This window comes from Macaca fascicularis, chromosome 3 (assembly GCF_037993035.2).
Source record: "Macaca fascicularis isolate 582-1 chromosome 3, T2T-MFA8v1.1".
In the NCBI taxonomy this organism is placed as follows: Eukaryota; Metazoa; Chordata; class Mammalia; order Primates; family Cercopithecidae; genus Macaca; species Macaca fascicularis.
This window is the reverse complement of record NC_088377.1, coordinates 46,855,001-46,871,176: the sequence shown is the minus strand read 5'-3', so window position 1 is coordinate 46,871,176 and position 16,176 is coordinate 46,855,001. Positions and strand designations below refer to the sequence as shown.

The following is a 16,176-nucleotide window of genomic DNA, read 5'->3' as shown; positions in this document are numbered from 1 at the left end:
GCACTTTGGGAGGCCAAGGCAGTGAGATCATATGAGGTCAGGAGTTCAAGACCAGCCTGGCCAATGTGGTGAAACCTTGCCTCTACTAAAAGTACAAAAATTAGCTAGGGTGATGGCAGGTACCTGTAGTCCCAGCTACTCAGGAGGCTGAGGCAGGAGAATTGCTTGAACTTGGGAGGCAGAGGTTGCAGTGAGCCGAGATTATGCCACTGCACTCCAGCCTGGGTGACAGAGCAAGACTCCATCTCAAAAAAAGAAGAGTTTTGAAGTTGATCTCATGGAATTGGGAAGTATAATGATGGTTACATTTCATTCTGTAGATAGCTGAGGATGGTCAGTGTGTTGACTGGGGGGTGGATGAAGGAGAGGTTGGTTAATGGGTCCAAACATACAGTTGGATAAAAGAAATAAGTTCTAGTGTCCAGTAGCAGAGTAGGGTGACTATAGTTAATGGCAATGCATTGTTTATTTCAAAATAGTTAGAAGAGAGGTCTTGGAATGTTCCCAACACATAGAAGTAATAAGAACTTGAGGTGATGGACACCCAAGGACCCTGCTTTATCATTATCACGTGCGCTCTGTAAATATATAAATATAATCTATCAGTTTTTAAAAATAAGCATTTTGACTGAGAGCTGAAGGCTGTAGAGTTTTCCAGAGTTAAGTATAATTAATCCGTGACCTCCTGCCAAAACATGGGCTTTTTCTCCTGGCTCTGAAAGAAGGGGTTCTCCATGATCAGTGTTACTGTTCCCATTGTACAGATGGGAAAAATGAGACTTAGGTTAAATCATATTTTATTAGTCTGTTTTCATGCTGCTGATAAAGACATACCCTGAGACTGGGCAATTTACAAAAGAAAGAGGTTTAATGAACTCACAGTTCCACATGGCTGGGGAGGCCTCACAACCGTGGTGGAAGGGAAGGAGGAGCAAGTCACGTCTTACACGGATGGCAGCAGGCAAAGAGAGAGCTTGTGCAGGAAATGACCCCTTATGAAACCACCAAATCTTGTGAGACTTCTTCACTATCACAAGAATAGCACGGGAAAGGCCTGCCCCCATGAATCAGTTACCTCCCACCAGGTCCCTCCCGAAACACATAGGAACTATGGGAGCTACAAATCAAGATGAGATTTGGGTGGGGACACAGCCAAACCATATCACGTATTGTTGGCATTTGGAACTGGGTTTGAACCAGGAACTTTCTGGTTCCAAAGCACATGGTGCTTTCCAGCAGGACACATTCATATCTCTGGAGTACAAAATAATATTTGTGCAAATCGCCCCTTGGGAATGTCAAGCCCTAGGGCAACTTCTCTCTGCACATGAGTCAGGGACCTCAAGGAGAATGATGGTATCTACTTAGGTCAGGTTACAGCATTCTTTCCTCTCATGTATTTACTCTACTATTCAAATAAAGCAGGCATAAAGATGGCAGAAGATAAACGTCAGGCTGCACGCTATCTGATGCTCATGTCATACTTAGGTAATTACTGTTTTTTTTAGTACGTGGAGACCGTTACTTCTCGTCAGAGTGAAATCCAGAAATTCATTGCAGATGGTTGCAAAGAAGCTCTGCTTGAAGAGAAGAGGCGCTTCTGCTTTCTGGTTGATAAGCACTGTGGCTTTACAAACCACATACATTATTATCACTTACAGGTGGGTGTGGTGGCAAATTGCCTTGAGTATTAATAACTTTATTTCATATTTAAATGTCCCAGAAGACTGGGCCATGGCTCCCGCTTGTAATCCCAGCACTTTGGGAGGCTGAGGTGGGCCTGGGCAACATGGCAGAACTCTGTGTCTATAAAAAATAAAAAAAAACTAGCCAGGCATAGTAGCATGTGCCTGTAGTCCCAACTACTCAGGAGGCTGACGTGGGAGGATCCCTTGAGCCTCGGAAGTTGAGGCTGCAGTGAGCTATGATTGTGCCACCGCACTCCAGCCTGAGCAACAGAGCAGGACCCTGTCTCAATCAGTCCATACATACAGAGATACACATACATGCACGCCACCCAGTTTCCACACAGGCCCAATATAAAGCAGTGGGCCATTTTGCCAATGAAAAGATTCCAGAGAAACTATTTTTGGCCAACTTGAACATATAAACTTATAGAAATATAGCTGAAATGGTCAAATGTCCATGTATAATGTTTAATTAATTAATAATACATCCATATTTAAAGTCCTCCATAAAATAATGCTTCATCATTGAAAAATAGCACGTTTGCTCTTCTCACCTGCAAGTCAGCTTTCCCCAGGCCCTTTCTGATGTGTCCTCAGCATCACTGTCTTCACCATGGCTGCCGGTGAGTCCCAGCGGACCCAGGTCTACGCCACCTGGGCAATTTGAGATGCTCCCTTCATGGGTCTATGTCCGGGGGTCACGGGCAGCTCTGCCCCAGCCCACGGGCCGCCATTCACGCACCTCAGGACGGCTGGGCTCAGCGATGTGTTCATTCCTCTTGGTTGCGTTGGTTCCTGGTTTCTTCAACTGAATGACCTCATCACCCTCCTTCCAACACACTCAGCTGGGAGGTTCGAACCTCCAGGAATCATTATGCAACACACGTCACATTTCCTTTCCTTTGTTTTACATTATGAACTCTGTTGGGCCTTTGTAAACATCCAAAACTAGCACTGATTGAGGTCAGAAATTCATTTTTGTTCATAGTAAAGTTAGAGAGTGTTCCAAAATAGGAGAAGCTTTGCAAGAGCTTGAATGTAAGTCAACTTTGTCTTTGTTTTAAAGGAAAAATACCTTGGCCTTGTATGTATGCAAATGTTGTGTTTTCTATAAACTTTTTACAACTTTAAGGAATATTCAGGACTGGGCATGGTGGCTCACGCCTGTAATCCCAACACTCTGGGAGACCAAGGTGGGTGAATCACTTGAGGTCAGGAGTTTGAGACCAGCCTGGCCAACGTGGTGAAACCCTGTCTCTACTAAAACTATAAAAATTAATCATATGTGGTGGTGGGCACCTGTAATCCCAGCTACTCAGGAGACTGAGGCAGGAGAATTGCTCGAACCCAGGAGGCAGAGGTTGCAGTGAGCCCAGATCGCACCACTGCACTCCAGCAAGACTCTGTCTCAAAAAAAAAAAAAAAAAAAGAAAAAGGGATATTCAGCTCCCTAAACTAAATAAGATTTAAAATTCGTACAGCAGGCCAGGCACAGTGGCTCACGCCTATAATCCCAGCTCTTTGGGAACCAGGGCAGGAGGATCACTTGAGCCCAGGAGTTCCAGACCAGCCTGGGCAACATAGCGAGACCCTGTCTCTCCAAAAAAAAAAAAAAGTTTTAATTAGCCAGGTGTGGTGGTGTGCACCTGTGGCCCCAGCTAGTCAGGTGACTGAGGTGAAAGGATTGTTTGAGCCCAGGAGTTCGAGGTTGCAGTGAGCTGTGATCGTGCCATTGCACTCCAGCCTGGGTGACAGAGCCAAAATCCTCTCTCAAAAAAGAACAGAATGGTTACAGCAAAGGAAATAATTGCTGTATTAGGTGATCACTCTTGTCAACAGCACATCTGTACTAGTTCCGGGAATGTAGAGTTCACTTCAGAATCTTCTCTTCCCAGAGTGAGGGCATCCTGTGGCACCGGGGTCGCAGGCTGGAGAGGACAGAGGTGACCTCGAGGTTCTCTTCCTGCGTGGTGCCCCGCCGTGTCATGAGGCAGCCTGGCCCCTTTTCAGGGAGCTCCAGTTATCAGCAGTCTTTCTTAGACTTAACCATGAGTCCCAGTAATGCTTTTATAGAGTGATGCAGACCAAAACTGCTCCTTTCTATACTGGAAGTTTCTTCAAGTATCTGAAAACTGGTTTTATGACTTCCCTTAATCCAGCTAAAGCGCCCCAGTCCTTTCTGTGGAGTTGGGATGAAGCAGGCCCAAGCAGCTGGTCCACCGTGCTGCAGAGTGTCAGGGTGACAGTTGGGGGTGGCGTCGCACTGACTTAGTGTGTCAGGGTGACATTTGGGGACAAGGGTGGTGTGAGGGGGGCTTTGCCCTTCCCCAGGACTGACATCAGCCCCCACCACTCTTGATAAACTCAGAAGCTGAGTAAAAGCAGTGCGACTGCCATGCACACAGCTGCAGGACAGGCCCTGCCTCCCCTTTTCCAACCAGAGTGCCGTTCAGAAAAGGTGTTCACTGGAAGCGCTTGGGGGGCCTCTCAGAGTCCAGCTGTCAGCAGAACCAGGCTCATGGGTGCTGGAGGGGCGCTCTGCCTCCAGGATTGCGGGTTCTCGCCCCTGCTGGTCAGGTCTGCTCTGCAAAGCCTTGTTTGGCCTGTGGTGCGGGGGGCATCCCGCAGCACTGCCCACCACTCACCCACGGTCCCTCTTCCCCATAGACAGACTCTCAGGACTCTGATTCACTTCTCTAATGTCTGAATCGGTCAGAGCCAACTCCCGGGCCAGTGGCCTGTGTTGGAGGTGCTGCTTTTAACAGGAGTGGGAGGGAAAAAGTGATGGTTGACATTTCTGGGGCCACCGGGAAAACGGGATTCATACAGATTGCTCACTCCCTCCCTTTGCGTTTCCGTTCTTGTTCTTAACCATTTACCATCTTCGTATTAGTCCCATGCTATGTATTCACACTGAGGGAGCAGGAAATTTCCTTTAGAGTCAGAGCCTTTGCCCCTCTCGGCCAGTGAGACACAGCTGATCCTCTAGGCACTCAAAGTGCTCACCTAGTAGTTTAACCTGGAGCCCCCACACTGCTGGTGCTAAGCCAGTAATTCTGTTATCAGCGATATGACGTGATGTCATTTTTCTCAGCTCTTCAGACAATCATCTTTGTCTTTAGTCTTCTTCTTTTGGCTTTGCAGTCTGCAGAACTACTGAATTCCAAGCTGCCCCGGTGGCAGGAGACCTGTGTTGATGCCATCAAAGTGCCAGAGAAAATCATGAATATGATCGAAGAAATAAAGACCCCAGCCTCGACTCCCGTGTCCGGAACGCCTCAGCCTTCACCCATGATCGAGAGAAGCAATGTGGTAGGAACCGGTTTTCTCTTCCAGATTTCAATCATGTGTTTCCTAACTTGATCTGGGCCGCGTTTGCCTTTGTTGGTGGGAATCACAGGTCCTCCTTTAGTACTTCCAGGACCACCTTTTCACAGCTCTATCCCCTTACCTTGAGGGGTGAAAGTAGCTGGGCACATGTTTGTCTTTTGTTATTGAGGCCGAGTCTTTCTTGTTCTGTCACCCAGGCTGGAGTACAGTGGTGCGATCTCGGCTCACTGCAACCTCCACCTCCCGGGTTCAAGCAATTCTCCTGCCTCAGCCTCCTGAGTAGCTGGGATTACTGGGACACACCACCATGCCCGGCTAATTTTTGTATTATTAGTAGAGATGGGGTTTCACCATGTTGGTCAGGCTGGTCTCGAACTCCTGACCTCATGATCTGCCTGCCCTGGCCTGCCAAAGTGCTGGGATTATAGGCATGAGCCACCACAAGCTGGGCACGTTTTATACTATGTTTGGCGCTATTATCTTTGTTTTGGAAATTTTATCCTTACTCGGTTTTTTTTGTTGTTTTTTGAGACAGAGTCTTGCTCTGTCACCCAGGCTAGAGTGTACTGGCGCGATCTTGGCTCACTGCAAGCTCTGCCTCCTGGGTTCATGCCATTCTCCAGCCTCAGCCTACCGAGTAGCTGGGACTACAGGCACCCGCCACCATACCTGGCTAATTTTTTTGTATTTTTAGTAGAGATGGGGTTTCACCGTGTTAGCCAGGATGGTCTCGATCTCCTGACCTCATGATCTGCCCACTTCGGTCTCCCAAAGTGCTGGAGTTACAGGCGTGAGCCACCACACCCGGCCATCCTTACTGTTTTTAATTGTACTCATTCCAACTAAGTTTACTCCCAAGAAAGGAAGTATAGGTGTCTCAGAATAAATTAGACACACTCTCATGGCGTTCATCGCAATGTAAGGTACTTCAGGAAAAAAAAAAATAGGCGTCAAAGTATTCACAGTAATGAATTCACACATTTGTTGTTTGCTGATCTTTGAACCTGGGCTCTATGTGGAGACTGGGATGTAGCAGGTACTTTGAACACATGGATCCACTCTTTCTGCCCATCTCAAACCCCCTGAAATGTGGCTAGGCACGGTGGCTCACACCTATAATCCCAGCGCTTTGGGAGGCCTTAGCGGGCAAATCACTTGAGGTCAGAAGTTTGAGACCAGCCTGGCCAACATGTGAAACCTCGTCTCTACTAAAAATACAAAAAATAGCCAGACGTGGTGGTACGTGCCTATTATCCAGCTACCCGGGAGGCGGAGGTTGCAGTGAGCCGAGATGGCGCCACTGCACTCCAGCCTGGGCAACACAGCAAGACTCTGTCTCAAAATAAATAAATAGCCTATGATTTAAAAAGCCTTGGGAATCTGTAATTCCAGTTCTGTGTTATACTAATATTGGACTAATAAATAATCTTTCACAGGTGAGGAAAGATTACGACACCCTTTCTAAATGCTCACCAAAGATGCCGCCCGCTCCTTCAGGCAGGGCATATACCAGTCCCTTGATCGATATGTTTAATAACCCAGCCACGGCTGCACCGAATTCACAAAAGATAAATAATTCAACAGGTAAGAGATTCAGTCTGATTTATTTGAAGATACCTTTTACATTTGTTTTAAGATAAGCTGTGAAATAAATATTTTGGATAAATGTGTTGCAAGGTCTGGAGGTAAACAAGCAGGTATGGTGGCTACGTTCAGCCCTGGCTTTGCAGAGCGTGAGTTCAGAACAAATACAGGTCTAGTCTATGAGGTGCTCTTATAAGTGATAGATTTCTCTGACATTCACCAGTTCTACGCATTGACTGATGTTTATCCAGAGTAAACATACTGTTGAGAATTACCTATTTACAAATAAATGGAGGCCGGGCGTGGTGACTCACGCCTGTAATCCCAGCCCTTTGGGAGGCCGAGGCAGGTGGGTCACCTGAGGTCAGGAGTTTGAGACCAGCCTGGCCAACATGATGAAACCCCATCACTACTAAAAATACAAAAAATTAGCCGGGCATGGTTGTGCCTGCCTGTAATCCCAGCTACTTGGGAGGCTGAGGCAGGAGAATCGCTTGAACCCAGAAGGCAGAGGTTGCAGTGAGCTGAGATCGCACTACTGCACTCCAGCCTGGGTGACAAATGCAAAACTCTGTCTCAACCAATCCATCAATCAGTCAATCAATAAGAAACATGCATAGCCTCACTGTGTGTTCCATATTTGGTGGCAATTGTAATAAAACTTTTTTCTGCAATAAAATAAGCTATAAAAGTTCACACTGAAATGGGAAAGATTCCCTTGTCCCCCTTGCAGGGCCTGTGATGGGGATGTGGCTCGTGTCTTCAGTGGCCCGGCGCTCAGACCTCTAGGGGCGTAGACAGACGGGCAGGCTGTGGGGTTCCCATGTCACAGCAGTGTCTAGGGACGACCATTTACAGCTGAAGCCCCAGGGGGCGCATGTTACCGTGTGCTCTTTCCGTTTTAGTTTGAGCCCATAGGTGGCTTGTGTTAACCAACTCAATTACACCCTGTACCTTGTCACAGGGAAAGAGGGTTTTCAGTATCCCGGGTTCTTACCTTGGTGTACCGGAAGAATCGGGTCACACGGGAGCTCGGAGAATCAGTGCAAGGTTTTATTGAGTGGAGGCAGCTCTCAGCAGATGGGGGGAGTCAGGAGGGGATAGAGTGGGAAGGTTTTCCCCTGGAGTCGGGCCACTCAGTGGCCTTGACCAACTGTTGCAGCCAAACCCTGTGTCGTTCTGCTGGTCAGTGGCCTGCCAGCATGCTGGAGCCTGTCGGTGCCTCCCTCTCGATGCCTAGCCACTGTGCGTGTTCCTCTAGCGACAGGCTCCTTTCAACGTCCAGCAGCTTGCATGTCTGCCTGCTTAGGGTCTTGAGGGTTTTTATAGGTACAGGATGGGGGTGTGGCAGGCCAGGGTGGTCTTGGGAAATGCAACATTTGGGCGGGAAATGCAACATTTGGGCGGGAAATGCCTGTCCTCACCTAGGTCCATGGGGGTGGAACCCTAGCCAGAGACCACACCCTCCTCTACCCAGCACTTTCCTTCCCCAGTTCCATATCATTTAAAGGGGCCACGCTCTTCCCTTCCCAGCACTTCATAATTATCAACATGACAAAATTATGATTATTAAGCTTACCAATAAGCTTGGTTTGATTTTTTTTTTTTCCCCGAAATCAAGTCTCACTCTGTCATCCAGGCTGGAGTGCAGTGGCACGATCTCAGCTCACTGCAACCTCCGCCTCCCAGGTTCAAGCGATTCTCCTGCCTCAGCTTCCCAAGTAGCTGAGACTGCAAGCATGTACCACCACGCCTGGCTAATTTTTGTATTTTTAGTAGAGACAGGGCCTCACCATGTTGGCCAGGCTGGTCTCGAACTGCTGACCTCAGGTGATCCACCTGCCTCAGCCTCCCAAAGTGCTGGGATTACAGGTGTGTGCCACCACGCCCAGCTGGTTTGAATTCTAATCAGTGTTTTTCATCATCTCTAATAGAGCACCTCATGCTCTGTTGAAGAACTTAAGTTCTAACTTGGATTGCTTAATTTTGTTGACTATATTTCAACAAGCTGGGGCCAGACGCAGTGGCTCATGCCTGTAATCCCAGCACTCAGGGAGGCCGAGGCGGGCGGATCGCTTGAGGCCAGAAGTTTGAGACCAGCCTGGCCAACATAGTGAAACCCTGTCTCTACTAAAAATACTAAAATTTAGCTGGGCGTCGTAGCTCACACCTGTAATCCCACCTACTCAGGAGGCTGAGATACAAGAATCACTTGAACCCAGGAGGCGGAGGTTGCAATGAGCCGAGGTTGCGCCACTGCACCCCAGCCTGGGTGACACAGTGACAAAAACAAAAGTTGGAGCCAGTTACTGTCTGCAGATGTTGCCGGCTGCTTCACTGGTCAGACCCCGTCCTTCTGCACATTCTTATAACCCAGGACCCTTGAGACCTGTGCCATGGCCCCAACCCATCCACTTGGGGTGTGTCACAGGCCCCATGTTGTGAAGGTTGTGGCAGTCAAGCTGTTGGTGAGAGAGAGCCCTGGACCAGAGTGTCCCAAGCTATTGGGCAAAAGAATAGAGTTTTCCAGAATGATGACTAGGATGGCCCAGCAGAGGAAGATGATGGTCTGTAGGCATTTGCCTTTGAAGGAAGTCCTGTCAGTTAACTAAAATACACAGTTAAAGTTTATAATACTCTATGCATCCCAGTGATTCAGATGACTCTGGTTCTTATTGGTAAAAGCAGAATGAAATTTGCTGGTGGAGGGCTGGACATGGTGGCTCACACCTGTAATCCCAGCACTTTGGGAGGCCGAGGCAGGTGGATCTCGAGGTCAGGAGTTCAAGACCAGCCTGGCCACTATGGTGATGAAACCCCGTCTCTACTAAAAATACAAAAATTAGCTGAGCATGGTGGCACGTACCTGTAATCACAGCTGCTCAGGAGGCTGAGGCAGGAGAATCGCTTGAACCCGGGAGGTGGAGGTTGCAGTGAGCCGAGATCACGCCACTACACTCCAGCTTGGGGTACAGAGTGAGACTCCATCTCAAGAAAGAAAGAAAATTGCTGGTGGGTTCAACACCAGTGAGGTAGAGAGTGGCAGGTTAAGGGGGCACAAAGTTTATATTGTAATCGTGAAGAATCTGCAAGAACGAAGCAGAAAGAGATCTTGCATTGTTTTAAGTTAAAGATGCTTGCTGTATTACTAGCCTGGGAAAATTTGAATGGGAAAAAAAAGGGCCAGAGGCAGTGGCTCACACCTGTAGTCCCAGCACTTTGGGAGGCCAAGGTGGGAGGATCACTTGAGGCCAGGAGGTCAAGATCAGGCTGGGCAACATAGCAAGACACCGTCTCTACAAAACAAAAATTAAAAATGAGCCTGGAATGGCGGTGTGTGCCTGTAGTCCCAACTACTTAGGAGGCTGAGGAGGGAGGATCCTTTAAGCCTGGGAAGTCCAGGCTGCAGTGAACTATGATCCTGCCACTGCACTCCAGCCTGGGCAGCAGAGTGAGACTCTGTCTCAAATGTATATACATATTTTTTTTCCTACCTTTTTTTCCCTGGAGTGGGAATATCAGCCTGTGTTTGAATGGAGACATGAACAGCACAGCCTCATGCCCCTGAGTAGAGTGTATGGGACGAAACTGCCCTAACTGGTTCCTGGCCCAGCCACTTGCCAGCTGTGGGGTCTGTCCTGTGGATAACAGTAGTTCCTTCCTCCTTGGAGCCTGGCGGGATGGCAGCTGTGAGACATTGAGATCGGTGACTGGCACCTGGTGAGGACTCTGTAAACGCAACTCATCCTCACCTCGTCCTTCTTAGGCCCGGGGGTGAGAAGCTGAGCGGCCAGCATGGCAAGACCGACTGCATTTCCAGCTTGCTGCTTTTCTTTGTGGACATTAGCAATTGGGTTTGAACTGTGGCCCTAGCCTGCCTTTGTGATTGGAATTGTGAGGGCAGTTTGGCATCGGAGCCGTTTGCCTCTCTAAGGAGAGCCATCCTGGCCAAAGCAGAGTGCAGATCAACCCAGCACACACCACCTTGTCCTTGGGCCTGGAAAAGAGCCCGCAGCCGCAGGGATCCTCTTCTGCACGGTGCAAGCCTTCAGGCTACATGCTGCCTCTGTTTCTCAACAGTCCCTGCCCCTTCTGGGCAATGATCAAGGCGAGGAAATAGGACAGGGTCGGTTTCCGTGGAAGGAGCGTTGTTAACAAGATGAGAACAGATGGATTCCTGGGGTTTGCTCATTGGAATGTGCCTGTTGATTCTCATGCTTTGAAAAGCCATTACTGCTACATTCCCTCCAACAGGTACTTCCGAAGATCCCAGTTTACAGCGATCAGTTTCGGTTGCAACGGGACTGAACATGATGAAGAAGCAGAAAGTGAAGACCATCTTCCCGCACACTGCGGGCGCCAACAAGACCTTACTCAGCTTCGCACAGGGAGACGTCATCACGCTGCTCATCCCCGAGGAGAAGGATGGCTGGCTTTATGGAGAACACGACGTGTCCAAGGCGTAAGTCTGGGTGTGATGGTCCCGGCAGGGCTCCAGACGGCCCCTGCCTTCCAGAACAGCCAGGCTGCAAATTGTCTTTGTGGACATGCTCACGTTTTAGCCAAAGTTAAGTTTATGGCTTATTTCTAGTTTAGTTAAGTTACTCGATCCCAGGCTATTTTCTGTGTATCTGAGCGTGTAGAGATACACTTGGTGCATGCATAGTTATTAGAGCATAGGAAGTCACCTCTCTGAAAGTAATTTAAACAGTCTTTTGTTTTTTAAAAAAATTTAGCATTTGGCCAGTGCAGTGGCTCATGCCTGTAATCCCAGCACTTTGGGAGGCTGAGGCGGGCAGATCACCTGAGGTCAGGAGCTCCAGACCAGCCTGGCCAACATGGTGAAACCCCGTCTCTACTAAAAATACAAAAATTAGCTAGGCGTGGTGGCAGGCACCTGTCATCCCAGCTACTCAGGAGGCTGAGGCAGGAAAATCTGGGATTGAACCTGGGAGGTGGAGGTTGCAGTGAGCCGAGATTGCGCCACTGCACTCCAGCCTTGGGTGATAGAGCAAGACTCCGTCTCAAAAAAAAAAAATTAAATAAAATTGTCATGTGCTTTATTGAGGATAATCTGCATATCGTATATACTTTGTTAAGGTTTAGCACATAGTTTGAATGCAATCCTCTTAATTTCAGCCATAATTATGTGCACAAGCCTTCCTGTAACTAGCTTGTCAGTTTTCTAGACAGATTGTTGCGATGTATTAAATAAAACCAATATGAAAAAAGGGTAATCCAAATCAAATTAATGTCATACATACAACATATATTGCTTTTTAGCTAGGCATGGTGGTGTACACATCTAGTCGCAGCTACTCGGATGCTGAGGCAGGATGATTGCTTGAGCCCAGGAGTTCGAGGCTGCTGTGAGCTATGATCGCATCACTGCCCTCCAGCCTGGGCAACAGAGCGAGACCCCTGTCTCTATTAAATAAAAAAAAAAAAAAAAAGAAAAAAGAAAAATTGTTAACAATACACATGGTTCAGTGTATGTGAAAATCCATATTTATCTATTAAAAGCCTTAATTTCATTTACTCCACACGTGGGCCTTTCTGGAGCCAGGGACCGGTCTGCCCTGAGCTCGCAGGCTGTTCAGGGAGGTTGCCATCCACTTGTCTACTGCTGATAGCATCTTTTCTCCCTCTTTGCCGGTAGGAGGGGTTGGTTCCCGTCGTCATACACGAAGTTGCTGGAAGAAAATGAGACCGAAGCAGTGACTGTGCCCACACCAAGGTAGCCCTGAACATGACTGATGTCTCCCAGTGACAGAAACCCCTGCCCTGAGGTTTCCATAACACACCACTGTGTAGCTCTGTCGCAGTCCCTGCCCTAAGCCTCAGCTCTCATGGACTAGTCAGAGATGAGACTGTGGCTCACGGTGCTGTCTGCTATGATTTCTTTTGTCCCCGAGTTTTGCTGCCGTGAGGAGACCCAGCCCAGGCCACCTATTCCCCGCAGTCCTGCAGCCCTCTGAAACTCCCTCCCTGTCCTCCATACCTCCTGGTCGCTAAACCCAAGGCATGTGTTTTCTGTCCTTATCGTACGCTTATCTTACCGTCCTTATCTTACAGCCCTTAACGCTGTTGTATGCTTTTTCTGGAATGTTCTCTGACCCTGGGTGCTTGACCTGTGCTCTGTTTGTCTTCTGCTTCATCAGCTCTTTGCACCCTTCTTCCGCCCATCAACTAAACATGAGTGTTCTTGGGGGTCACCCTTGGTCCGTCCTTCCTGCCTGTGCTGGGCCATCTCGTCCACTCCCATGGCTTGAAATACACTGTTGGACTTCGCTGAGCACCTCCATGCCAAAAACCCCCAAATCCGTATTCCAGATCAGATCATAACAGTAGTTACTGCCCAGAGACTGTCCAGAGGGCTTTGCATTGATTTGCTCATTTAATTCTCACAGCAGCCCCATGAGGTGGGCCCCCACTTTAAAAAATGAGGACGCTGGCCGGGCATGGTGGCTCATGCCTGTAATCCCAGCACTTTGGGATATGAAGGCAGGAGGATTACTTGAGGCCACAGGTTCAAGATCAGCCTGCACAACATAGCAAGACCCCCATCTCTACAAAAAAATAAATAATTAGCCAGGGCATAGTGGCATATGCCCATTGTCCCATCTACTCTGGAGGCTGAGGTGGGAGGATCGAAGTTCATGAAACCCCCATAACTCATCCGGCTAGCCAAGTAGAAGGCCTCCAGGTCTGACGTTGCATTCCCCCAAGGTCTGATGCTGTCTGCAATCTTCATTCCTAGCAGAATAGCTAAAATGCCATTGTACTGGGGAAGAAAAACTGAATAACATTTTTAGGATGTTAAAATTTCAAGTTTTTACATTTTTTTTTTTAACTCTTAGCTCATTGCTCACTCCAGCTTTTGCTAGTCTCCAATTTCTTTCCTTAGATTAAATCAATCAAGAGCCAGCCCCTAATTTAAAAGGTTTCCTCTCCTTTTGTCATGTCTTTTAAAGAATTTTTTGGCCAGGCACAGGGGCTCATGCCTATAATCTCAGCACTTTGGGAGGCTGAGGCAGGCAGATCACCTGAGGTCAAGAGTTCAAGACCAGCCTGGCCAACATAATGAAACCCTGTCTCTACTAAAAAAAAAATATTAAAAACTTAGCCGGGCATAGTGGCAGGCGCCTGTAGTCCCAGCTACTTGGGAGGCTGAGGCAGGAGAATCACTTGAACCGGGGAGGCGGATGTTGCAGTGAGCCGAGATCCCGCCACTGCACTCCACCCTGGGCAGTAAGAGTGAAACCCCTTCTCAAAAAAAAAAAAAAAAAAATTGTGAGGATATGTTTATAAACCGCTAAAAACATTACAGTGTTTTAGGCCGGGTGTGGTGGCTCACGCCTGTAATCCCAGCTGGGGCGGGTGGATCACTTTGAGGTCAGAAGTTCGAGACCAGCCTGGTGAATATGGTGAAACCCCATCACAATTAAAAATACAAAAAAATAGCTGGGCACACTGGCGTGCACCTGTAATCCCAGCTACTTGGGAGGCTGAAGCAGGAGAGTCACTTGGACCTGGGAGGCGGAGGTTGCAGTGAGCCAAGATCATGCCATTGCATTCCAGCCTGGGTGACAGAGTGAGACTGTTGCAAAAAAATTAAAAAATAACAGTGTTTTGTATTGATATATGTACTGTGTGTGCCTGTGTATGCGAGATCAAGATCAGGTTTTGATTGGTGACGTACCGTTCCTGTTGTCCTTGGTCAGGGACACGGAGGATGTTTGGGGCTTGGTGGTGAGACATTATCTAACATGTGCTGTGTCCTTTTTGGGTTTGAGCCCCGCGCCGGTGAGAAGCATCAGCACCGTGAACTTGTCTGAGAACAGCAGTGTTGTCATCCCCCCACCTGACTACTTGGAATGCTTGTCCATGGGGGCAGCTGCCGACAGGAGAGCAGACGCGGCCAGGACGACATCCACCTTTAAGGCCCCAGCGTCCAAGCCCGAGACCACAGCTCCTGTGAGTAAAGCCACGGCGGGGCGTCCTGTGTCCTGGACTCGCCATCCCGACTGGGAGGCACAGGTTGCTGTTCCCGCGGTGACCGCCTTGCTCTGCTCTGCCCCTAGTGGGAGGGTGGTGTGCCCCGGGAGGAGGGAGGAGGGGCCTTGCCGCCTTTGATCCTCTAGATTCCCTTCTTTTTGTTTTTGAGACGGAGTCTCAAGTCTCGCTGTGTCGCCCAGGCTGGAGTGCAGTGGCTGGATCTCAGCTCACTGCAAGCTCCGCCTCCCGGGTTCACGCCATTCTCCTGCCTCAGCCTCCCGAGTAGCTGGGACTACAGGCGCCCGCCACCTCGCCCGGCTAGTTTTTTGTATTTTTTGGTAGAGACGGGGTTTCACCGTGTTAGCCAGGATGGTCTCGATCTCCTGACCTCGTGATCCGCCCGTCTCGGCCTCCCAAAGTGCTGGGATTACAGGCTTGAGCCACCGTGCCCGGCCTAGATTCCCTTCTTTGTCATGCAGCCTTTCACCTCCTTGACTTCAGCCCTTCTTTCATGTGGACTCTATCTTGTCAGTGACAGTTTACACACGGTCGCCCCTAGTTCGCTAGATTTTATTAGGTTTCTTCTCTCTCCTGCCTGGCTGCAGTCTTTCAGCCATTGAATCGCCATTTTCTTTCATTTTCTTATTTTCTGAAGAGAGGCTTAGGTTCAAAGGGGTAACTTCATCTTTCTTCAGAAAGTCTTTACTTCCAGGCACTACGGATGTTATCTTTAACCCTAAACCCTCTAGGCACAGGGTTTAAGGCTAAAGATAACCCTGAAAGATAACCCTAAGGTGCCTCTGGGGGCCCAGCATGGAGGGCCTGGGCTCCGGGAACCAATTCATCCACTCCCGCCACCGCGCATGTCTGCTGGGCACCAGGCCCTGGTGCAGGCTCTCCCGATAGAGGAGAACAAGGCCAGACTCTGCCTCTTCGGAACTTCTGTTCTAGTGATAGGAAGCAGACAATAAAAAATCAGCAACAACATCGACACTAGAAGCCATGCAGAGAATAACACAAGTTGAGGTGATGGTGGGGCGGGGAGCAGCGCGGCTGGACGTCACTCCGGGGCTGGGTTGGCCGAGGTTAGTGCGCCCTGGCGTGAGGCCTGTGGGTGAAGGGGAGGAGGCCGGGTGGTGGTGTCTGCACCCCTCGCTCCAGGAGCTGTCTTGCTTTGGCGAAAGGAGCCAGGCCCCATCCCCTGTGTCCGGGGCCTTTGTTCAGCTGTAAGTGGTGCTCAGGCGGAGTCTCGCAATGACGTGAAATGGATGCGCTTCTAAAATGCGCCTGCCCCGGACCTTTGCGTGAGCCTTGAGGAGTCTGGGAACATACACCTGCCTCGTTGTGGACTACAGTGGCATGGTTTGGTTTAGGAATGCTAGCTTTTGAAACTTCATTCAAAATGTCTTTGAGGCAGTGCAATGGCTCATGTCTGTGTAATTCCAACACTTTGGGAGGCCAAGGCGGGAGGATCACTTTAGCCCAGGAGTTTTAGACCAACCTGGGCAACATAGCAAAACCCTACATATACAAAAAATATAAAAATTAGCCAGGTACTGTGGCACATGTCTATAAT

General features: G+C 48.9%; 1 protein-coding gene across 2 annotated transcripts in view; it reads left to right on the top strand.

Moving 5' to 3' along the window:
* BAIAP2L1 (BAR/IMD domain containing adaptor protein 2 like 1) overlaps positions 1 to 16,176 on the top strand; it is a 113,889-nt gene that overhangs the window by 85,228 nt on the left and 12,485 nt on the right. For both annotated transcript variants that reach the window (XM_045389471.3, XM_074034441.1), the window contains exons 7-12: positions 1,509 to 1,661; positions 4,833 to 5,000; positions 6,455 to 6,602; positions 10,857 to 11,064; positions 12,262 to 12,339; positions 14,399 to 14,579. In XM_045389471.3, the coding sequence (XP_045245406.2) occupies positions 1,509 to 1,661; positions 4,833 to 5,000; positions 6,455 to 6,602; positions 10,857 to 11,064; positions 12,262 to 12,339; positions 14,399 to 14,579 (936 nt within the window). The remainder of the gene's footprint in view (positions 1 to 1,508; positions 1,662 to 4,832; positions 5,001 to 6,454; positions 6,603 to 10,856; positions 11,065 to 12,261; positions 12,340 to 14,398; positions 14,580 to 16,176) is intronic.